Below are 24,697 nucleotides of genomic sequence, written 5' to 3' on the forward strand. Positions count from 1 at the left end.
AGAAGGCAAGAGGAAGCAAAGATCAAGTAGGGAAAGGTAGGATCAAGTAGCTACAACAAGCTTCATTCTAGGTATCTACTTGCATGTGTATTTTCCTTTCTAGATTTGGCATGCATGGTATTTCATGTGGTTCTTTTCTATCATGGCATGGGTTTCGCTAGGTGTGACAGTGTTCTTTAGCCTAGCCTTTCCATTTCCTGATAGCCTTGATGAGATGGGTTTCTCATATTCGGTTAATGTGGGATGGACGAATGATTCAAAGGTGGGTAGGGTGGATCTCCGAACTGAAAAACACATGGCCTAGTGGTCCTTGAACTAGATAGTGGATCACGGTAAATCCACTAGCCGAGTAACCCCTGAACCAGATTGTGGGTTGTGGTAAAGTCATATTGTGTGCCTCGGTGGGCCTAGGAATCCTTACTGGTGAATGGTGAGATATACGATAAAGCCATGAGGTGGATTTCTCCCCGTTGGGCCTAGTAGTCCCAAGATGGGATGTACGGTAAAGCCTGGAGAGTGTGTCTCGGTGTAGGGCCTAGTGATGCCTGGATCAGACTGTGGATTACGGTAAATCCCAAGAGACAATGAGGCACTCAAATTCCTCATGGTGTAGGAAAAGAAATCCGGTGGCATCCATTCTCGTTGGTGTTTTTTGGTGTGGTCTATGAGTCCCACAGCCATGCTTCAAATATGGCATGTGGGTGATTGGCTGAAGAGAGACTTGGCTCAACCAATCTGTGGTTGGGTGGAACGTGGTAGTTCCATCTCCGGTTGGTTTATTGCATTCATTATTGAGAAAATCATTCCCTTGATTTTCATGGGTAAATGTACTGATGTATATGTGGATTTTATGGCTGATATGTTTATGATATTTCTGTCCCTATTGAGTTGGTTATATGTATGTTTTATGACAACAACTATGTATGGATCTCAACATGTTTTTACTTGTACATGAATGGATAATATATCTATGGGCTAATAGATGATAATGCAGCAAATGAAATGAGGGAACTCTGATTCATAGTGATTCTTAGATAATTATGTGATCCCTACACTTAATTTTGTTGTTTACACTTGTAGGTTACATGTTAATGATATGTTTGACGAAATCCCTGTGGCTAGTAGGGGTCTGGTTAAGATCTTGTTCAAATTATTGCTTTGGCATCATTGTTTTCCTGTTCTTCTACTGATATTAAGCTATCACTCCATTCTAGGCAGTGACTTGGGCTATGGGCCTGAAAAAGTGGCTTAAATCCTAGGGTCGCTGGCACATAACTAGAAAATTTGGTCCCTAGACACTGGAAAATAAGCCCGTGAGAGCGACTTTGGGTTTTTGGAAGTTTCCATGCCTATAGCATGAGAGAAAATAAGGCTTAAGATGGTCAAAACTTCAGTAGGAGCGAAGGGCAAGCTGTCTGAAGTGTTAGATTGGTTTCTATGGGTCCTGAAGCTGCTGTTAGATGACTGTGTGTGATGTTTCCATCGATTACACTTCCTTAAGGTCATATAGGAGGTTGTATCCAATCATACTAGCCTCTCGTTGCATGTTTACCTCGGTTGGCTAGTTACTTGGGTAGATGTTGGAGGAGGGTGTTACAATCATGGAATTTCATTATCGAAGGTAGTGCAAGTTAGTAGGCCACTGGTACAATCCTCTTAAGGATCTCGAAAGGCCTGTAATATCGAGGTACCATCTTGGCACATGATCCAATCCTTAAGGAGCTCCTCTTGGCTTGATGCACAAGTACACATGTTCCCCAAGCTGAAACTCCTTAAATTCCTTGTGTTGATCTACATAAATCTTCTGCCTATCCTATGTTGCCTTTAGATTCTTCTTGATTACCTGCATTTTCTATTCCATCTCTGCCAACATATCCGGTCCAATCAATACCATGTTCACTATATCACTTTAGCTAATATGAGTATTACAACTCCACCCATAAAGTGCCTCAAACGAACTCATCTTCAAAGATTCATGATACCCATTTTTATACGCAAACTCCACCAATGGAAGATACTCTTCCAATTCCTATGTTGGTGCATAACATACATCCTCAACATGTCCTCAAGAATCTTGTTGATCATCCATCTGTCTGCGGGTGATAAGTTTTACTGAAAGCCAACTTTGTCCCCAAACCTACAAACAACTCTTTCCAAAACCTGGAAGTGAACTTGGCATCTATGTCTAACACAATCTTACTAGGGATACCATGCAACCTCACTATCTCCTTGATGAAGACTTGAGCTAACTCACTAGTTGAATTCATAAACTTCTAGATAATGGTAGAAATTTTTAATTGTTGTCAATATCTTTTGATATCCTAGGTGAACTAAATATGGCTTAACATGAAATTCCCACAAGATAAGCTTCTTGAGCTCACTATTGTCCAGCACATAGATCTTATCCCTAAATCTAACCAAGCCATCTGCCATGAGATGATAATCCACATCTTGTTCACCTGTAAACTGTTGTTGTAACATGTGCTTAAGCTACTGATACCTGTCAAATTGTTGTCATGCTTGTAAGATTCGATCATGTAAATCTATCTCATATGAACTCATAGCTACAATGTGAATTACCTGCACTCTTCCGATAAGAGCATTTGCAATCCTGTTCTCTTTACCCTTAATATACCTGATCTCGAAGTCAAAATCACTGAGCATATCCAGCCACCTAGATTTCCCCACATTTAGATTAGGTTGGTCAAACAAGTACCTCAGCCCACTGTGATCTCTCATCAAGATGAAACTCCTTCCAAGAATATAGTGTTTCCACATCTTCAATGATCACTGGGAACTCAAGATCATGCGTCACATAATTTTGCTCATGCTCATTCAATTCATTTAACTCATAGCATACTACCTGTCCTTCTTGCATTAGGACTCCACCAAGTCTTCTCTTGCAAGCATCTATACATACCGCAAACTCTTTGTTTGGATCTGCAATCTTCAAGACCAGAGCATTTGTAAGCAACTGCTTCAACTGCTCAAAACTCGTTGTACATTCCTCTATCCATTCAAATTTTTTTCCTTTTCCCTGCAAAGATGTAATAGGGTAGGAAATCCATGGGAATTTCCTAATGAACCTCCTATAGTAACCTGCTAATCCTATAAATGATCTAGCCTCATCCGCATTCCTAAGAGTTTCCCGTTCCAACATAGCTATGGTCTTTTCCGGATCCACTGCTATAACTTCCTTGGAAACCACATGGCCCAAGTAATGAAATTATAACTGAAATAAATTGTACTTATTAAGTTTGGCATCCAATTGATGCTCTATCAAAAGTATTAACATTGTTTCCAGATGTTTTGCATGCTCTTCCTCATTCTTTGAATATATCAATATGTCATCAATGAATACTATCACAAACTTGTCTAGATAAGGACGCAACATACTATTCATCAAACACATGAAAGTAGCTGGAGCATTAGTCAAACCAAAAGGAACCACAACAAACTCATAATTCCCATACCTAGTCTAGAAAGTAGTCTTGTATATGTCCTCTTCTTTGATGTGTACCTGATGATATCCTAATCTCAAGTCGATCTTTGAGAACATTTCTTCTCCCTTCAACTAATCAAACAAGTCATCAATCCACGACAAAGGATACATGTTCTTGATCATCACCTTGTTCAACTTCCTGTAATCAATACACAACCTGAGAGTACCATCCTTCTTCTTCACAAACAATATTGTTGCACCACAAGGCGAGACACTTGGCCTAAAGTATCCCTTATCAAGAATTTCCTTCAACTACAACTTTAGTTCTACTAACTCTAGAATGCTCATCCTATAAGGTGCCTTCGATGCTGGTGGTGCCCTCCACATCAACTCAATAGAAATGTCCACTTCCCTGTGAGGTGGTAACTTTGAGATCTATGTTGGAAATACATCTTGAAATTATTGAAAAATAGGATACCTCTTCAAGACTCTTGCATCCCCAACATATTTTCCTTTGTCACTAGAGATATGAATTGCAAAAAAAACACATCCTCTCCTACTACTATGCTTTTCCTACATAGTTTTAACCATTCTCACTTATGTATGATTCTTCTTACCCTGCAATATTCTCTTCACTTCATCATCATCCAAGCACACAATAGTCTTATCATAGTAATCCACCTTAGTCATGTGAATGCACAACCAATCCATACCCAACAACATATTGTATGATCCCAACAGAAGCACATTTAGATGTGCTGATGTAGACATACCGTTCAACTCAAATGCACAAGATCTTACCCAATGATGAACTCTTTTCTTAGTGCTTGTATCTAACTACACCAACCAAGACTTTGCATGCATTTCTTTATTCAAGAAAAACTTATCCACCAGGTCAAGACTGATGTAATTATAGTTACATCCAGGGTCAATCAAAATAGAAATAATTTGATCACAAAGCTAACCTTCCATCTCGATAATAAATACCTGATGATGAGCCCGCCTATTATCTAATGCTACATAAATCTGAGGAATATTCTGTCCAACATCCCCAACTGTATGTGCCTCCTAAGCACTATAAATTTGAGGTATGCGACCCTTATGTTGTGGACATTCTCTCCTGCGATGATCTTTACCACAAATCCAACACTTCAAAGGTTTCCCGCCATCACCCTTGTTCTATTCTTCAGAATGAAATCCATGTGCTCTATCAACCGTATAGAATTTCTTGTACGATGTTTCATTCTCCTTGACATATGTATCTTGAGGTTTTTCTCTCTTCTTAGCCCACTTTCCTTTATTCTTATCATTACCTTTCCAGTCCTTCTTAGACTCAGTCTTGTGCTTTGATTGCTCATAACAATGCTTCAACCTTTTGGTGTGTTCCTCTAGTGATTTAGGCTCATCAAACCCAATCTTGTCTTTGAATGATACTGATAACCCACTGATGAATATTTGAATCTTTACTTTCTCCTCCTTAAGACAAGGAACATATCTCAACAACTCCAAGAATATGTTGTATACTCATCATTGATCATAGATCCCATCTTCAACTCATAGAACTCCTTTGCCTTGTCATTATAGTATCTTTCAGATAAATACTTCTTCCTGAAAAGTCTCTCAAACTCACTCCAAGTCAACTCCTCCTCTCGAATGCCTATAATGCCTATCATATTCTTTACATCTTCCCACCAAATGTCTACTTTTCTTTAAGACTAAAAGTAACTATCCTGGCTTTCATATTTTCAGAATAATCATACAATCTAAAAAGATTATTCAACCCAAGAAACCAAGCTTCTACATCTTGTGACTTCTTCATTTCTCCATCAAATGTAGGAGGCTTTGCTTTCTTTAATTCCTCTGGAAAGTAATACTTCTCACTTCTCCTATACGGATGGTGATGGTGATGAAAATGAGTCTATCTAAACTAGAACGAGAATAAAACCCACGATCATTACCCCTCTTGGCAAGTGTATCTAATAACATACCATTTATGAATGTATGGTCCTGGTCAAACCTGTATCCTAATTGAGACCTGCTGCCATATGCCCCATCGATCCTTTCCCCATTTCCATGATTGATCCTAAGTAGTCCCTGTCTCTACAAATCTAATAAAATTTGAAGGATGACTGCATTAACCTTTGCTTTATTTTCCTGTGCCCTAACAAGTCTTTCTTGTGACTAAATGATCCTGTCATTATCTGCCTTACAACTTTTGATATATGCTCAAACTTCTCCTTGTATCTGCTATATCAGGGGAGTGCTCATCACCATGTTGTCCATATGTTCTATAGGGAGAATCATGTGAACTTTAGTCCACCATTTTTCTTATCATATTGATCTTCTACTTCATGCAAACATATCATATCAAATAAACAAAATATAAACATAATCAACATACCTCAATGAAGTTCAGGGGAGGCTATCTCATCTACAAAATCAATCTGGATTAGCATAACATATGTATATATAGTGAAATCAACATATCAATAATATCAACATCAACATCATCAACCTCTACATGATGACACAACTGTAACAATGACTATCACAATGTATGCATAATGAACACATAGACAACTGACATGCATGCATGACAAACACATTCCATCCATCCAATCCAAGTGCTTGAACCTGAGAGCTTTGATACCACCTTGTAACCACCCCTCCCACATTTATCTAATTTTTTCGACCTGCTAGGGTAAACATGAGATGAGAGTTACTACGACATGACCTAACCACCTAACTCTAGTTAAGGAAGTGGAGCATACAACTGACCACTGACTGACAACTCACAACATTCCTTAGGGCTATAGGGACACTGAAGGGGAAAAAACCACCCCAGGTGACCAAATCCTGAGTTGGGGCTCCTTATCACACAACTTAACCCCCAACCGCATGCATGACAAGGCCTCCATGCAGTTAAGGGCCTCCAACTTGTTGAAGCCTCGAAAATCGTTGCTTCAACATGGGGGAAAACTACCCGGTCTAGACCTTGGTTGGAAGCTCCTTTTCTGTTTGGAGTAGTGGCTTTGACTGGCGATAATGGGACTAGTTTCCCAATCTATTTTATGATTGTGCTGATGGGGTGATATGTGATATTTTGGAGTAATGTTTAAGCTAGAAGTAATCTAATCTAAATTAATAATCACATGTATTTTATCCTAATTTAAACACTATCTAATTATAACTATACCTGGGAGTAAATTGATGTATGCGATCTACAATAATGTCTAAAAGCAATTGATAATAAAGATCATTCAATTGCAATGAGAAATGAATTCATTTTAAAAATAATCGTTTCGTATAAAAGGTTAACTGAAACTATTGTGAAAAATATATCGCATAAGAAATAATTAATGTATTCAACATAAAGTATAGATCATCATTATACAGAAGTGCAATAATAGCAACCAAAATTCAAACTTTAATACATAAACAACTTGAAGAGAAATTATTGCTTGATACATAAGTAAAAAGAATTATGAGATAAAAATACCATTTATAATACGTCCTACTCATGTGCCTCAACAATATTGATCTACTTTCAGTCCATTCACAACCATCTAAGAGTACACAAGTGCAATTTCAGTAGAAGATGCTACATCAGATAAAAATAAATCATGTTCCATTAATTTCACCAGAAGTTCCTCAAAGAGACAGAAGTGCATGTTTTGAAGATTGTTTCTGATAAAATTTCTGGACCTCTCTCTAAATGCATGACAGGGGTTTAAATACTTAAATTATAAAACTAAAAATAGATTATTACAAAAATAGTTGAGAGGTTTAAACGACCTTCCTCAAATTATGCAAAATAAACCAAAATAGAAATGAGCATGGTGACTAACTGTTCTGCATTTGATCCTTTAGATCACAAAATCCGTCATGGGCTTGAGCTGTGTCGGTTGGCCGATTTCAGCTTTCAACTATCCAGTGAATACGGAGTTGGTCAGTGCTAGCACCATTTTATCTGTAGAAGTGGTTAGGCATCGCAGGGTCATCCACTAGCTGTGAGGTTTGACCAAATTTCGCCAATATGCTTCGCAGTTTAACCTGGTCATTTGCCTAATTACTTCTGATTTTTCTTCTATTGCCTGTCTCCACTGTAGTTCAAGCTGTTTTACATTAGGAAGAAAAACTAGAATGGATTCTGCCACACGGTTGACACTATGTAAATTTTCATTAATATTTTCGATGACATTGTTTGCTGTTGCTGCTGCATCTGCTGTTGCCTTTTCTGCCTCTTTAAGCCAAAAATCCCAGTTTGCAAATGAGATTTCTTTATGCGACTCCTCTAGTTTAGGCAAGTCGACTTTTCTCCCATCTTCTGAATTCTGCCAGGTGATGAAGTCGGAGACCTTTTTAAAGATTTTATCATATTCAAGTCTCGTTTCCACGACTTGACTTGTCAATTTGTCGCTTGTTTCACAATAATAATTCCATTGCGAAATCTTCCGGCATGATATTTCTTTTTGGTGCATCACCTGGGAGTTAAAGCCGAGCGCTTCAGTAATAAACTGATTGATTTTGGGATCATCTTTATGTAGATTAGTTATTACTTGTATTTGTAGGAATTTACAGGGTAAGTTCCTCAAACAGAACACCAAAGGACAATGCTCACAAACAGATCGCAGATCAATACACCAGTATTCTTGACGTGGTTAAAACCCTCAAAGAGGGAAACAGTCCACTGCCTGAGCCAACGCGGCCACTTCAGGCAATTTATTAATAAAAGAATGAAAATTTACATAAGCTTCTCCCATGAACGGTTACCTTACAAATGACCCTCCATGCTCTTTAAAAAAAGATCATGGACCAATCGGGTGTTAAGCCACAGATCAAGTGTTGGTAATATCGAGGAGAGAATGAACCATCAGATCACTACATATCGTGACCGTCGGATTGTAAGTTACAAAAGTACATAGTAAAGAAACACACTTTACGTAACTCTACACTAGACAAAGTTACACTTAACTATTTCCTATGTGTCGAAATATCCTAACATCCCCCCTTAAGAACAACTTGGGATAGGATTGAAGGATGTACAAATATGACACAATAGGAGAAGGAAAGAGGCATTAGAGCCTATCCCCCCTTAGTGACAACTTCCTGAAATCTAATCATAAATCGAAGTTTAGTAAACTTTGACTCTGTGAGAGCCTTTGTAAAGATGTCTGCAACTTGATCATCTGTTGAAAAATATTGCACTTCAAGAACATGGTCATGAATAAGCTTTCTGATGAAGTGTATGTGCAGTTCAATGTGTTTGCTGCGGTGACGTTGGACTGGATCTTTGCATAGTTGAATGACTCTTTGATTATCACACCAAAGTGTAGTCGGATGCTGCTGCTGAAAGCCAAACTTTGACAGGATCTGACGAAGCCACAAGGCTTCCTTACTAGCTTCTACGGCACCACGATACTCTGCTTCTACTGAAGAAAGAGAAATGGCACTTTGTTTCTTGCAAGCCCATGTAATAGGTCCTGAACCAAGAGTGAACACATAACCTGCAGTAAAATTCCGATCATCAAGGTCACCAACCCAATCGGAGTCAGTGAAACCAACCAATAGAGGAGATGCTTTTGCACTGCAATAAATCCCAAACTAAACTGTACCTTGAACATAATGAAGTATTATTTTAGCTGCTTTCCAATGACTTTCATGTGGGTTTTTCATAAACCGAGCAATAAGGCCAACAACAAAGGAAAGGTCAGGACGAGTATGGGTTAGATACAAAAGTTTTCCTACAAGTTGACGGTATAAGGTAGCATCAACTTCAAGGGAAGTACAAGTGACTGAAATTTTGGCTCCCGACTGAAAGGGAGAAGGGGCTAGCTTACAATATTCCATGTGAAAATGGCGTAGAAGATCACAAGCATACTTGGACTGGGAAAGGGATATACCTTCCTTGGATTGCAAGACTTGAAGACCAAGAAAATAATGCAAGTGTCCCAAGTCTGTCTTTTCAAAATTCTTTTTAAGGCTGTACTTCACATGGTTTATAAGGTTGGGATCACTACCAGTAAGGATACGATCATCAACAAAAAGAACAAGAATGATAAGATACTTGCCCACTTTCTTGGTGTAGACAGTATTGTCAGAATGACACCTAGAAAAGCCAGTTTCTAAAAGAAAGCTATCTATTTTGGCATACCAAGCTTGAGGGGCTTGCTTGAGACCATAAAGGGATTTCTTAAGCCAACATACAAGGTTAGAGTCTGTTTGTTTAAAGCTAGTAGGTTATTCCATATAGATTTCTTCATGCAAGTCCCCATGCAAGAAGGCAGATTTAACATCCATCTAACGGACTTCCCATTTGAAAGAGGTAGCAAAGGAAAGAACAAGGCGGATAGAGTTCGTTTTTACAATAGGGGAGAAGGTTTCAGTGTAGTCAATGCCTTCAACTTGTGAAAAACCCTTAGCAACAAGACAAGCTTTATGTTTATCAACTTTTCCATCTGGTCCATACTTGGTTCTGTAAACCCATTTGCATCTAACAAGTTTTCATCCCTTTGGAAGAGGAACAAGATCCCATGTATCATTTGCAAATAACGAATGATATTCTTCATTCATAGCTGCGTCCCAATTTGGATGGCCTGAAGCTTCTGCAAAGGTGCCAAGATCATAATTCACTGAAGCTTGAGTGAGTAAAGAAGAGGCTCTATCGAACTGAGAACGTGTACGTCGCTGATCTGTAGGATCACCAGCTAGAGCACCTGCTGCATCTCGACTAGCACGGACCCATTTTGGAAGCTGAGGAGCTGAAGGAGGATCCTGAGAAGGTGGGGGAGGATTGTCATCTTCACTGTCACTATCTGAAGAAGAAATATTTTCAGAAGTAGAAGGGATAGAGAGAGGTGGCACATCCGCCGAACTAGGCTCGCAGGCCGATATATTTTCAGCAAACTTTACATCTCTTCTAATGATAAAATTTTTGGACTTAATTGGAATAAGTCTATATCCTTTGACATCTTCAGAATATCCAACAAAAATAATTTTTTCACTCTTAGGATCTAAAGCTTTATGTTTCTCATCTGGAATATGGGCCCATGCTTCACTTCCAAAAACACGAAAGTAATGTACATTTGGTTTAATTGAGCTCCATGCTTCTTCTAGAGTGATATTCTTTAAAACCTTAGTAGGAGCACGATTTACTATGTAATTTGCACAGTTAATTGCTTCTGCCCAAAAATTAAGACTAAGTCCTTTAGATTGAAGCATACAATTAGCCATTTCCTTTAAGGTGTGATTATTCCTTTCAGCTACACCATTTTGTCGTGGAGTATATGGAACAATATGTTGCATTTGAATTCCATTCTCAGTGCAAAAGTTGATGAATTTGTTGTTAACATATTCTCCGCCATTATCAGATCTTAGCTTAAGAATTTGATGTCCAGATTGTTTTTCAACAAAGGCCTTAAAGGCCAAGAACATGTTAAATACTTCACTCTTGAGTTTTAAGAAGTATACCCAAGTGTGTCTGGAGAAATCATCAATGAAAGTTAAGAAATACTTGTAGCCAGAGAATGAAACAACTAGAAGTGGACCACATAAATCACTATGCACAAGCTGTAAAGCAGCTGAGGCGTGCCAAGAGGCACATTTTTCAAAACTATCTTGATGATGCTTTCCAAGTACACATCCGAAACAGACACCATCTCTGAAAGATAACATTGGAAGACATGTCATCATATTTTCTTTACATAGATTCTGAAGGGAGCGATAGTGTAAGTGACCAAATCGCTCATTCCAAAGTTTGCTCACTTCATAATTATGAGCAACAAATATCGAGGGAAGATTTGATGACCCAAAGTTGTTAAACTTATACAACCTTGTAGAATCATCAACAATGCCAGTAGCTAAAATCTGTCTAGGATATATTAGGTCCTTAATTACAACATCGTGAGTTGAAAATTCAACGATTTTACCTTCACCTGAATGAATTATCTGATATACAGATAGAAAGTTGCAGGATAAGATTGGAACACATAATACATCATTAAATTGACCATTGTCTAGATGAACAGTTCCAGTCCCCACAACACTAAGAGATATATCATCACCAACATATATATTTTTGGTGTTACAATTATTTAAAGAAGAAAACATGGCTTGTTTTTGGCAATGTGATAAGAAGCTACAGAATCAATGAGCCACTCATGAGAATGAGAAGAAGAAGATACATTTAGTGCATAACCAGACCAAGATGCTTGACAACCACATGCAGAAAGTGTTATTCATGAAGATGAAGTTGAAGTTGAAGAGTGCTCCAAATGGATGTTATGCTTCTTCATTGCTGCTTCTAAGGCTTCCATCTTTTTAAAACATTTGGATTCTAAGTGGCCATATCGATTACAAAAGTGACAATGTCTATTAGTCTTCTTCCCTTTGTTTTTATTTTCCTTATCATTTTGTGGAAATGATTTTTCATTTTGAGACTGAAATTGCTTAGGACCCTTGTTTGGTTTAGGACCATTCTTTTTAGGATACTACTTCTTAGGATTCTTTGAATTTGGTTGCTACTGGGCAGCGAAGGCTTTCTTAGAAGAGTTTCCAAGATTAAGAAGACCAAGATATAAGATCTTTTCTTGTTCTCTTATTAAAGAATCACAAAAGGCATAAAAAAAGGGGGACTTGTAGTCTTGTCCTTGAGAAATAAAGGCTTTTCTAGTAGAATGGAAGGTGGAAACAAACACAGAGTATGCTGGTCCCAACTTAGTAAGAATGGAATCGATAAGGCTACCATCTTCTTTCTTAACCTTAACACCTTCGAAGAGAAGTATAAGGGTCTTGAACTTGGACAAAAAATATTCAATAGAAGAAAAATTATTGGGGTCCAATGTAAGCAACTCATTTTCGAGTTGATGGGCTCTAATTTCATTTTTAATTCCAAAAACTTTAGTGAGTTGTTTCATTTCTTCATTAGGAGTATCAAGTTCTGCGATATGGAATCTAAGGTCTGGAGAAATAGACATCCCTATCAACCCACGTGCTTGATCTTCCCTATTTTCCCATTTGGTTGCCTTATCTTCATCTTGAGGTTTGGTTTCTTCGCCTGAGGCTATTCTGTAAAGACCTTTACTTCTAAGTAAATCCACAATGTAGGACCACCATTGGAAGTAGTTGGTGCTGTCAAGAATAACTTGGCATGGAATTTCCATTTTAACAGAAACTGAAGCTGTAGATGCTAAAACTAAGTGTTCCAATGGAAATATTTCAAAAAATTAGGCCGATTCAAAAAAAGCAGCATTGAAAACGGCTTCCGGATGAAGAAGTTATGGCTTTTTGAAGAAAATTTGTTGAAGATGTCAATGAAGTGCGTGAATGTGCAAAAATGAATGATAATATTATATTTAAAAAAAATCTGCCCCCTTTCCAAACTTAATCTAATTAGCTTAGTTTTAAAAAAAAATTATGTGACTCACTTTTATAAATAAGTGAAGGTCACTTTTACAATGGTACTTTATGAGCTATCCACTAAATTGTAACTTAAATAAAAGATAAAGAGACTTTAGAATTATAATTGACTCGCTTTTTATAATGGGTGAGAAGACTTTTGCATAAAGTAACTTTAAAACGTAAGTTACATGTGCTTTTTGAAAAAGTAACTCAACAAAAAGAAAGACTTGAACTTGAGACCTCTATTCTCATAAAGTAACTTTGGACCAAGTGAACTAGTTTAAAAGGTTAGTAATTTTTGGAAAAGAGGAAATGGGGGTTTTTATTTATTTATTTAGTTACTGAAGCTTCGGAGTGCATGCTTACTTGAAAAGGCTCTTTTTTTTGCCTACAAAACAAAAACCACAAAACCCAACATGGACATACAAAAAAAACAAACCTTACGGCTTGAAGTTAGTATTAGCCGAAAACTAAATATTTCCCTCAATGCTTCTGATTTTCCGAGATCACACTAAGGCACGACAGAAAAGAGCATAGACATGAGAAAAATCCTTCCTTTTTGTTTCTGATCTGCCTAGATCGCCCAAAGTCGCAGGGAAAAGAGCATACGCAAAAATGAAAGGTATAGATCCAGTAATAAAAAACAAAAAGCTAAATAAACCGAAATAAACAGAGAGATGAATAACTAGAACTACAAATAAAGACTGTATACCTCCAAATCTTAAAAATGACGTAGCTAGGGCTACCAGAAACCTTTTCGCGTGAAACAAAAGGGGTTCCTCACTAGAACAAATGCTCCTAACACAATAGAGCAGTCCTATAGGCCTGAAAGCAGTCAGAAACAATAGATCTAGGAAACAACAGTTGGATGCAGTTATACCGGCTTCAGATTTAGATCACCAACAGATGCGGCCCTAAAATAGCTCTGATACCATGTAGGAATTTACAGGGTAAGTTCCTCATACAGAACACCAAAGGACAACGCTCACAAACATATCACAGATCAATACACTAGTATTATTGACGTGGTTAAAACCCTCAAAGAGAGAAATAGTCCATGTCCTGAGCCAACTCAGCCACTTCAGGAAATTTATTAATAAAAGAATGAAAATTTACATAAGCTTCTCTCATGAACGGTTACCCTACAAATGACCCTCCATGATCTTTAAATAGAGATCATGGGCCAATCAGGTGTTAAGCCATGGATCAATTGTCAGTAATACCGAGGAGAGAATGAACCGTTGGATCACTACATATCATGACCGTCGGATTGTAAGTTACAAAAGTACATAGTAAATAAAAACTAGACCAAGTTATACTTGACTATTTCCTATGTGTAGGAATATCCTAACAATATTTGCGCTTCCTTCTCTGCTAAGATGGTTTGATGTTTTATTTTCATCTGCTCGAACTCTTGTGGTAGCGTAGCTAATTGTATCTCTACCTGCTGGTCAGATTTTGCTTGTTGTAATTATTGTTCAAGCAACAAAATTTTATCTTCTATTTCTTTAAGCAACATTTTCACCTCTGTTGCTTTGTTGATGGTTGTTGTAGCACAAGCACCTGCAAACTGTGAGAGTCTAGTAAGGTTTGTAGACGGGTCGATGGGTGAGTCTTTCCAGAGAACATCCATCAGTTCATTATCAGGGGTAGTAACAGTTGTAGAATCCAACTTCCTTTTATTTTTGTCTTTTAACAACGACGTTGTGTTGTGGGCTATAAAACACATCTAGAGGGGGAATCTCCTCTATTCTCAAAACAATTTTAGAGGTGGGGGTAATAAGGATGTGTTCTACCTCTTGAGTATTTACAATCTCCTATGCTGTAATTTCCTGAGTTGTTTTCTGTTGTGGAGTTTGCAACTCTAGCGTTTGTTCCTCTGTATTGAGCCTTTTATTAAAGTTTTCCCATTCTTCCTCTAAATCAATCACCAGGGGTTTTATTGGATGTGTGGAGGTGATATGGATTTCAGCTTGTTTGCTGTTTGAAGTTTGCTCAGTTGTCTTCCCTGTAGATTGGGCTGTATCCTTTTCCGAATCTTTACTTCGGCTTTTCCCATTTTGTGATGACTTCTCTGATTCCCCAGTAGATTTCTCTTGGGATTCTGCTCCAGAATCAGTTTTAGAATTTTTTTTGGAGTCACCTTCTATTCTTACACTAGGAGTAGGCTCCCTTATCGGTTCAATCAATAATTGGTCGAATGGGACCTTTGTTAGCCTCCTTTCTCTATACTCGTAAAAGGTTCAAAGATATTCATGGTCAAAAAGTAATTGTGCCATATGCTTCACGTTTGTGAAGGTGTTTTTCTACAAAAAGATGTCATCAAATGCATCTTACTCATTACTGAATACTTTTATTTTCACCATGGTGGTAAAGTATTTGACAGTGCCGAACGGGTCATATTGCCTTCCAGGGAATTTACGTAATTACAAAGATAACATAACCTCTGCTTCTTTAAATGCATGCCCTAGGTCGTGTGATGAAATTGCTCCACACTGCAAAGGGAATGTAGGCCATATGGCATTTTTTTCTTCCTTTAATGTTTTTCTCATCCCTCCATCACTAGCTATTTTATAGGCTATCTCTCTAGCCATCAATTTGTTTGGAACATAGTATGGGAGGACATGGGGGGAGGTAATGCTACCAAATACCCTGATATACGTAAATGTCTCCTCCCCAAACCATTTGGCCACTGGGAGGATATCTACCTCGGCTTCTTGGGAAAACCCGGAGACATCTCAGTTATAAAACCGTTTGTCGATAGGGAGCATAACTCCATGACAAATTTTGAAAAATTGTGGTTGAAAGTTAGGTTCCCACATGTGTTTATGGTACATGTTAATGGGAAGTGGATTTTGAATAGTCCACTTCCATTTCATGACAAGAAATTTCGAACTGAAACAAATTTCATCCATTACATAGGCACTCATAAAAAATGGAGGGTAAACCCTCGAAGCAACACTTCTTTTCCTTCTATACTCCATTATTGTTCTTGCTAAATTGTTAGACAAAATTTGTGCCCAATTCATTATAGTTGCGTTAACGGCTGCATCTATTAATGGCAACCATTCTGGGGAGAATTTAGTACTATCGGGTTTGCCAAATAGTCTACATAGCATGGCCACTGCAAAACTATGAGGGGGACAAATAGATGTAGTAGTGTACATACCGTTCTTGTCTTTCTTGATTTTTCCCTCATTATTTGACCAGGTCCGGTGCAGTCCACTGGGTCCTTGTTCTCTTTGGCAAACTTCTCGACGAACTGCCTGTTGTAGATGACTTGTGGCTCTGGTAGGTGGTACATAAGCCACAGGTTGTCTGGCGTAAAAGATCCCATAACCTCTTGGCTTCTTGTCTTGAATTCTCTGTCTAAGATGTCAGCTTCATCAATAACCCATTTAACCATGTCTGTATAAGGGATTATCTTTGGGCGCACAACTATGTGATGCAAAAATGAGCATGCTGTCTCAAACATGAAAGCATCTGAGGAACTACGTCCATCAATTGTAACCTTTGTTTCTAGAATCCTTGGTTTCTCTTCCTCTAGTATATTATACGTGGCCTCCCATGTAGAGGTTTGTTGTTGGGAAAAGTATCCAATACGGAATGACCCTATCCCACTCTAAGGGTGATAGTACCTCAGCAACAATCAAAGCAAAGCTATCTAAGATTTCTTCTTTATGAAAGTAAAATAGGAGAGAAAGCGATCCACTAACCGATGTCTTTCGCTAATGGTTGATCCAATCTTCTCTCCTTGCTGCTTACTCCCAGCTCCTTGCTCTTTCACTGGCCCAGCTACACCAAGATCCTGCAAAATGGCAAGAAAGGGAAACTACAAGAAGCATACATTCATAATTGATTTAAGGATTAGAATAAATCAAATACACAAGTATAACAATACATCATTGAGACACATGCATATAGAAGAACCTCAAATGCTTTATTAATGGAAGAAGTAAAGTTCAGGAAGTGATACAACCATAAGAGGCCCAATCCAGCATCACCTTCCCAGCAGAAAGAAATCTCCTCTTCACCTCCTTCAAAGCAAATCACCCAATAGTTCTAAACCCAAACCAACAACAATTCTTTACATTCACAAGATTCCAGCCTCCCTAGACCTCATAAGAGAGATCTATATATAGGAGTTTTGGAGAAAGGATGAGTCAGCTTAAGGCTAGCATGAAGCTGACTAGTGTCCTCTCTCACTTCAGTTATTCTTCAGTTCTTGAGTCCACTTGGAGGTTCTTGCTTCCACTTGGAGATCTAGAACCTCTTACTCATCACCAGTCGAATTCCCTGATCCAAGTGTCATTTTGGAAGCTTCCTGGGCATTGACACCTTGAGGAATGACTGTGCCACATGTCCAAACTCGCCCAGCACAGGTAGCCTTCTTTGCAGTTGACATTCAACGCGGGTAGACAGTGGAGCAGTTGACATTCAGCGCAGATGCTCAGTGGAGCAGTTGACATGATCCAGAATTGCCTTGTTTTTGAGTGTTTTCAGGTGGAGAACTTTTATTCAGTGCTGTGGTTTGCTGACCTTGTTCTTCTAGGGGTAGGAACAACATGTTTAGGGACTTTGGATGCCTTAGATTATGGACATTTCATGCTTCATGCTGCAAGGCACAAAAATGTCTATAACAGTTGCCCCCTAAAGTATGAGGTCGTTTATCGGGGGAAATGCTTTATCAGGAGGATCCGAAGTTCATTCAATCGCTGAGAGGTGACTTGTAATAAGATACAATACAACACATTATTTTTCATACTGATTTCATGATCTAGCTGAGGCGGGCATTCCCATGCTCAGCTTTATAAATTCATTTTGGTACATAGAATAGACGATCGTCTGATGGTAGACTGATAATTCTCTGCTGAAATTATCATCCTTTGAGTAGGATGATCATCTGCTGCAATGATGTACATGTCAAATGTCTTTATATTTCCTGAATATATATCACAGCCCAGATGGATGAAACTAGATCCGGGGTCTTCAAACTCGTTCGATCTTCACTCTAAGTACAAGTCGATCCATGTGAGAATTGCGCTGAAGTCGAACATGGAAAGACATCGCTTGATTACCGGTCAATGATGTAAACCGTTAACAAGCGCGAGAGGAATCACCGATAATGATAATGACCCTCAAGGTACTGCAGTACAATTCACGTGGTGTGAATATAGGACTTGGTGTCGAACACCACGCAAAATCTTCTGGTCGAAGGTCATTGATGTATACCTGTCGCCGGAAGTGAGAAACTTGCCATTGAGGCATGCAAGCTTCAAGGTACTGAGGGGGTTGTTCGTAGATCAACTTCTTGGATAATGAGCTGAAGTCAACAAGAAGCGATTCGTCAAAGGAGGGCCTTAATGAATCCCACATCAGTGACACGGAACAGAGCTAATGATTTTAATGGAGGTGAAAACAATATGTGAAATATGATTCAGGGTGGCGGTCATGAAATGATGAAAGATGATGTATGGTAGTGGATGGGACACGGTTGACTCTTTCTGAACAACATCTCTTGAACATATAACGACACTGATGCGATGGATCGGTAGCATTACCCCAAATGTGGATGGTTTGGCGAGACCATGGTGATGAGACCGGTGAATGAAACAACCCAACCCGATGTGGTACGGAGGAAAAGTGTCATGTTCAAGAGCGACTTGCTACCATTAAAGCTTTGAGGTTCTCCCAATTTTTCCCCAGTCATTTCTGACTGGTACCTCTTTATTTTTGTCAAGCTTGAGGAGGATAACATATGCTTGTTCTATAACCTGCCCTTCGGGCAAGCCCATTGTTGGGACTCAGAAATGTCATATTTTCATCCACCTTTTTCCTTACATTTCATCATCCCATTAACATGTTATCATATCACTTTCCTACATACACTTGGGTTTCACCTTCTTATTTTCCATTTTATTCATTTTTGTATTATAAGTGAATTTATGATTAATTATTAGAAAATGTACATATTTTTATATATATCTCAAGAATATGTGAGTTTTGTGATGTAGGAAATATGTGAAGAATTAATATCTCCTCCACCATATCAAGGAGATAATTATGCAAGCCTTTTTCTACGGAGAAAATCATGGAGGCATATCGATAAAATCATGGAGGCGTATCGAGAAAATCATGGAGGCATATCCTATCCTAAGGAGAAAATCATGGAAGCATATCTTATCCTAAGGAGAAAATCATGAAGACATATCTTATCCAAGATATGAGAGATTTGTGGGATCATGGTTGAGAGATTTGTGCGATGATATCTTGTAATAATGGGAAACTAGTTGAGAGTGCTTGAGAGAATATTTGAATGTAATTATGGAAAGGTTATCTTCCTCATGTATATAAGAGAGTGCTCTCTCTTCATTGCGATGGTGAATAATGAATAATAGAGAATGGAGATTAGCTTTGATTCTTTCTTGATTTGTAATTTAGTTATTGTAATATAGTTTGACATAGTTTTATTGTCATGAGCTCATATCTGTTGTTTGCCATTCACTTCTTCACATGTTGTATTTATTTTCCTTTATGCAATTTCATGCTTTCCTAGTTAGTGTTTCAATGCTTTAATTTGATTTTAGTAATTTAGATTAGATTAGATTAGATTAGTTCCACTTCAGTCCTGCATATATAGTGCATGTGTCTCGTAAGTCTACGAACCTCGGATTGATAAATTAAATAGTTGGGTAAGTACTACAACGGAACTAAACGAACATAGTTTCACCCAACATTTTGGCGCCGTTGCCGGGGAGGCATGATGGATTGAAGTTTAGTTTGATTTCTTTTATGCAAGTGTGTTTAGACATGTTCCTAACTCCGAGGTGTTAAATGCGGTAAGACGTGGGGAACAGCCTACGCATCGCATTCGAGATACCGTAATGGGCTCGACCTCTTATGGATCAGGGCATGTAGGGTGTGTTTACATTTATGCAAGTGTGAATTTTGATTTCTGCAAGTGTGTTTGATTTCTGCAAGTGTGTTTGATTTTCGCAACTGTGAAGAATGTGTGATGAATTCATGGTTCATGGTTATAATTGAAGCATTCAATTACTCAATTAATGAACATCCCTTGTAAGATATTTTAATTGAGTATTGAATTCAAGATTATTTCTGTGATCCCTTTTGTTTTTAATTCAATTTTTAGTGTGTTGATTTTTTTTGTTTTTTTTCAACATGACTTAACAATGAGTTTCAGCTTGGAACTACTCACTCAGATCCTAGCAGAAGTTGGGATCTCTTCTTCCTTGGAAGAGGAGATCTTAACAAGAATTAAAGGTTCAACTACTCCCCAAGAAATAAATGAAGATTCAACATCTGAAGAATCCTGCGTATCTGATGGCGAACAACCATTCGAACAGGAGATCAAGGAAGAAGAGCAGCAAATTGGAGAAGAAGAACAAAAGTTACAGCATGATCTGAGTGAGAGAAACTGTGCATATCAAAGCTTCATCGAACAATGGTTCCAGGTAAGTATTAGATTAGATTCATCTTTTAATTTTTTTGATTTGCAGTTACAGCAACCAGACTCATTCACTGTCAAATATTTTCATCCATCATTTGACAAATTGCTACTGAATCTATTGTTGTCACTGCTACGCGAATGGCTTCATTGGAAGTTTAACTACACGTAACTAATTTGTAAATTCTAATTAGTATAGAGTAGGTAGGCTTTTAGATTTAGCTTTTGCTTTCATTTTCAGTGCTGCTTTTGCTTAGAATAAGTATGCTCTCCTCCTGCGTCTTTGTACGATCTCGAGGATCAGAAAATAGGTTTCAGTTTTGCTTAGAATAAGTATGCTCTCCTCCTGCGTCTTTGTACGATTTTGAGGATCAGAAAATAGGGATGATTACCAATTTCAGGAATAAATAAATGTTTTGCAATATGCTTCATCGAAAATATCTTTCAATATGCAAATTTTTGTGTCCATTTGTTAAAAAGAAAATTTAAAACTAACCATTTTTGTTTTTAAAGCTAGGATTAATTTCATTTTCTAGACTGTTACTAATAAATAATAACATAAAATTAAAAAATTAAAAATAAAAAATAAAAAAAAATAAAAAATAAAAAAAATAATAACAGTGATCCACGTGATTCGGACGACCCCTCGGATTGATCTTAACAGAATTGGGTTTTCCACCTTCTTCATGCATTCGACAAAATAGCTTCAGAGCCTCTTCTCCATCCCCGCTCTGCGCACATCCTGCAATTTCCATGAAATCTCATTGGATCCGATTCCTAAAACCCGCATTTTATCAAAGAGTTCCATAGCCTTATCCCGAAACCCATTCTGAACATAACCTGCTATCATAGCGCTCCATGTGACCACATTTCTATGAGACATTCTGTCGAACACTTCACGCGCATTCTCCAAATGCCCACATTTCACATACATATTCATGAGGGCACTTTCTACAAAGGGATCCGACTCTAACCCTCTTTCTCTAACGAGTCTGTGGACTTCCCTGCCTTGCTGAAGATACCCAAGTTCAGCACAGGCTTTAAGAACACTGGGAAATATGAACTTATCAGGTCGAATCCCTCGGCCCTGCATTAGATGAAAGAGGGCGATGGCTTCTTCGCAATCGCCATGTTTTGCATACCCTCCAATCATTGTAATCCATGAAGACATTGCTGGAGATTCATTGAGAAAGCGAAATGGCTGGTCATCCATATTATCCCGAGGACCTGCAACTGCCTGGATATGTGCCTCTCTTCCTCCCTCCATCCCAGATTGTGGGTGTGTATGGGATTGCCTCTGTCCTTGTTGTTACTCTCATCTGGTTCATCTCAGGAAGATGCTCCAAGATCTCATCCATTGATAGAATTCTTATGTGTTGGTGGGCGTTTACTGGGTTAACTCATCTGGTTCTCGAAGGGTATTTTGTTTTCTCTCCAAACTTTTACAAGCTCGAATCTCCTTTTTACCTGGCGGAAGTTTGGAAAGGGTACAACAAGGGTGATTCAAGGTATGCAGCAAGAGATTCTGCTGTAGTTACAGTAGAAGGAATCACTGCTGTAATAGAGGGACCTGCCTGCCTTCTTGCTGTGTATGCAATAGCAGAAAGGAAGCCATACAATTACACACTCCAATTGGCAATTTGTTTGGGCCAACTTTACGGTGACATTGTATATTTTGTTACAACATTTTTGGAAGGTGACAACTTCTCTGCTGGTCGATATTACTATTGGCTTTACTTTGTGTTGGCAAACAGCTTCTGGTTGGTAATACCTTCAATTATTGCTGTAAGATGCTGGAAAAAATAAGTCACGCTTTCTTGACGGCTGTACTTCCAGCTACAAATAGCATGCAGTTTCTAAACTCATCGCTGCTTTTCAGTAGCAGACTCTAAGAGGCAATGAATGGCCACCTCCTCACAGTTTCTAATATTAATTTGAACAAATCTGACCAAAATGGTTTGCATTTATGAAAGCCTGCCAAACTATTTGTTATTCAACTCCCCCTCCCCCGCCAATGGCCATGGAAGATTGCTTAAAAGAATATAACAATTCTATCAAAATTGAACTTTAAGCTCCTGAATGGTTTAAATGAACAACCCAAGTCTAGACAAACAAGTCAACCAAGTTGTTGTCCTAGATGTCATGCAGCAACAGATCCCATCCTGGGCCCATTGCTTGTCATCATACCGCCTCGCTGAGTGCCTCTCCCAACATTTCGAATGTGATTATCCCTTTGGTATCCTTCGGAAGCATCAGAAAACCAAACAGCACGCCCAGATAAAGAACCTCGAGCTCTGTTTCCCAGATCGGCCCTGTTCACAAAATCAGCTCTTCCATTTCCCCGACCAGCATAGGCCCCACGTGCCCTTATTCCATCATTTCTGAAGCCCCCTCTAGCAGGAAAAGGCCGCCCATTAATTGTAATTGGAGATGCCTGAAGTGCAGTTTGGACTGAAGCTGCTTCATCAAATTCAACAAAACCAAAACAGAATCCTCCTTGCTTACTCCTAACTTGAACCCCAGTTGGCTTAATTGCCCCGAACTTCTTGAATTCTTCCTCATCTTGAGCAGGGGTAACATTCAAATTCAAATAAAACAGTCAACCAGTGCACTAATGTATGGTTTCACACGGGATATAGCTTGATAGTTGGAAGCTCTAAATCAGCGACGAACATTCTTGTTATCGAGGATTTGAATCTCAAATGTAAAATATTCTGTTGGGAGTAGGCAACAGACATTGAATAGGTCAGATGCGTTGGTGCATCCTTTGGAGAATTCGATGTGAATTGACCGACGAACACGTGCTCAACCCAGGGTACTTGCCAGGTTTTTCGCCTTGGCTCAGGCCGAGGCACCATTATGTGGAAATTGTTCAAGGATAGCGTAATTGGGCCGTGCCAAATTCCAACAAGAATTTATAGCACAGAAGGGGTCCGGCCTATTTGGCATAATGACTTTGAATGGATTAAATCCAACTTTCACCAAAAGGAACACTGCCTCCACAAACAAATCGTTTCAGGTGAGAGTATGTTGCTTTGCCTTTGGACATAAATGAATGAAATAGATCTCCCCAGAAATAGGTAGGTTTAATTTAATGATCTCAGTTCCATTTTAAAGAAAAGTTTGATTTTCCGAAGCTGACACATTGATTTCATGAAGTGGGTTCGATCGAGATCTACTGTAAATTCTATAACTAGGTCCAATCAAAATTTGCAGAAAGGTTGACTTCAGTATAGCGAGTTCTTTCGGAAAGGAATTCTGATTCAATTGCATGGGATATTGAAAAACATTATTGTTTGAAGGGTTTCTACAATTTTATTATTTGGTGAAACTGCTGTGCTGGAGGTAAAATGGTTTTCAACACCCCTATAATAGTATCGGTCGCAACGTGGTCTGCAAGCGCATGCCAGTCGCTATCATGTAATCCAGAGCGTCTTAGCAGTGATCGTGTGTTAAGGCTTCTCTGCTGTCTTCCGTACAGACAGCTCGGAAGACTTGTTGTTTGTGTGTGGTCTTTTTTCTGCGTTTGGCATCAGGAGTTCTTTCTGGATTCTGATGATGACTATTCAGAATCGGATTCAGAGTCTTACCACAGTGATTCCCATTCTGACTGATGTTGCAGAAATGGGATTTTGTCTTTTTGGGAGTTTTCATTGATGCTACGGATAGGCTTTACCTACGAATTGTAGATCACTTTCTTATAACATCGCTCAAAGGTTAGAGCTGCTAGTTTATTAAAAAAAAATTGATGGGATCTGTGTCATTCCCTTTACGTGGGGAAGCAATGCTATGTTAATAAGCCAAAGCTTTCTAGATGTGTTTCATAACAGTTTTTAGTGAAAATAAGGGCGGGATCACTGTTAGATTTCCTCTGTGAAAATTTAAGTTGCATGTGAAGCATACTATATTATTCTGTTATAAAAAAAAAAAAAAAAAAAAAACAAAAAACACAAAACATAAAATAAAAAGAAAAAATAAAAAAAATAAATAATAATCGCCCTCATTCATTCATACACTCACTACTTGTTCCCTAACAAATAAAATGCTTTTTCAAATGTTTTAAATGAATTTTTCTGCAAGCCACTAAAAACATTTTGAAAAAGTCTTGTACCATCAATAAGTACATTGCATGGGGACATGCAATAATTTTAGTTGGGGGGAAATTGTGTTGGATTTTTTTTGTGAATTTATGGGCAAAAGTTAGGATGTATATACTAACACATGAAATGAGATTGGTGTTATGTGTAGGACAGCGAAAAGCTTATGCAGAAAGCTCAACATTACGATGCGACACCCTTTTCATCCACAATTGGTGTAACTTCGAAATTAAAAAAAAAAATAAAAAAATGGACATTTTGTAAATTCTTGAAATGCGCTAATTTGTTTTTGAG

The 24,697-nt window shown here is 38.3% G+C and overlaps 1 protein-coding gene and 1 pseudogene across 2 annotated transcripts; both read left to right on the forward strand.

Annotated features, from left to right (window-relative positions):
- Nucleotides 1-21,451: 21,451 nt before the first annotated feature.
- On the forward strand, nucleotides 21,452-22,119 carry LOC149220356 (putative 3-beta-hydroxysteroid-Delta(8),Delta(7)-isomerase pseudogene; annotated as a pseudogene).
- Nucleotides 22,120-23,031: 912 nt separating this feature from the next.
- Nucleotides 23,032-24,215, forward strand: LOC149220357 (uncharacterized). Of its 2 annotated transcripts, none has more exons than XM_089382796.1 (2): nucleotides 23,032-23,325; nucleotides 23,466-24,215. In XM_089382796.1, exon 2 carries the CDS (start codon nucleotides 23,657-23,659, stop codon nucleotides 23,918-23,920), a length of 264 nt encoding a protein of 87 aa, XP_089238922.1. In that variant the 5' UTR covers nucleotides 23,032-23,325; nucleotides 23,466-23,656; the 3' UTR covers nucleotides 23,921-24,215. The 2 variants fall into 2 exon arrangements, with proteins under 2 accessions (XP_089238922.1, XP_089238921.1); XM_089382795.1 differs by having other exon boundaries at nucleotides 23,523-24,215.
- Nucleotides 24,216-24,697: the final 482 nt, after the last annotated feature.

This window comes from Pinus tabuliformis, chromosome Q (assembly GCF_031772625.1).
Source record: "Pinus tabuliformis cultivar Carrire ecotype Pingquan chromosome Q, CPIR1, whole genome shotgun sequence".
Lineage (NCBI taxonomy): Eukaryota > Viridiplantae > Streptophyta > Pinopsida > Pinales > Pinaceae > Pinus > Pinus tabuliformis.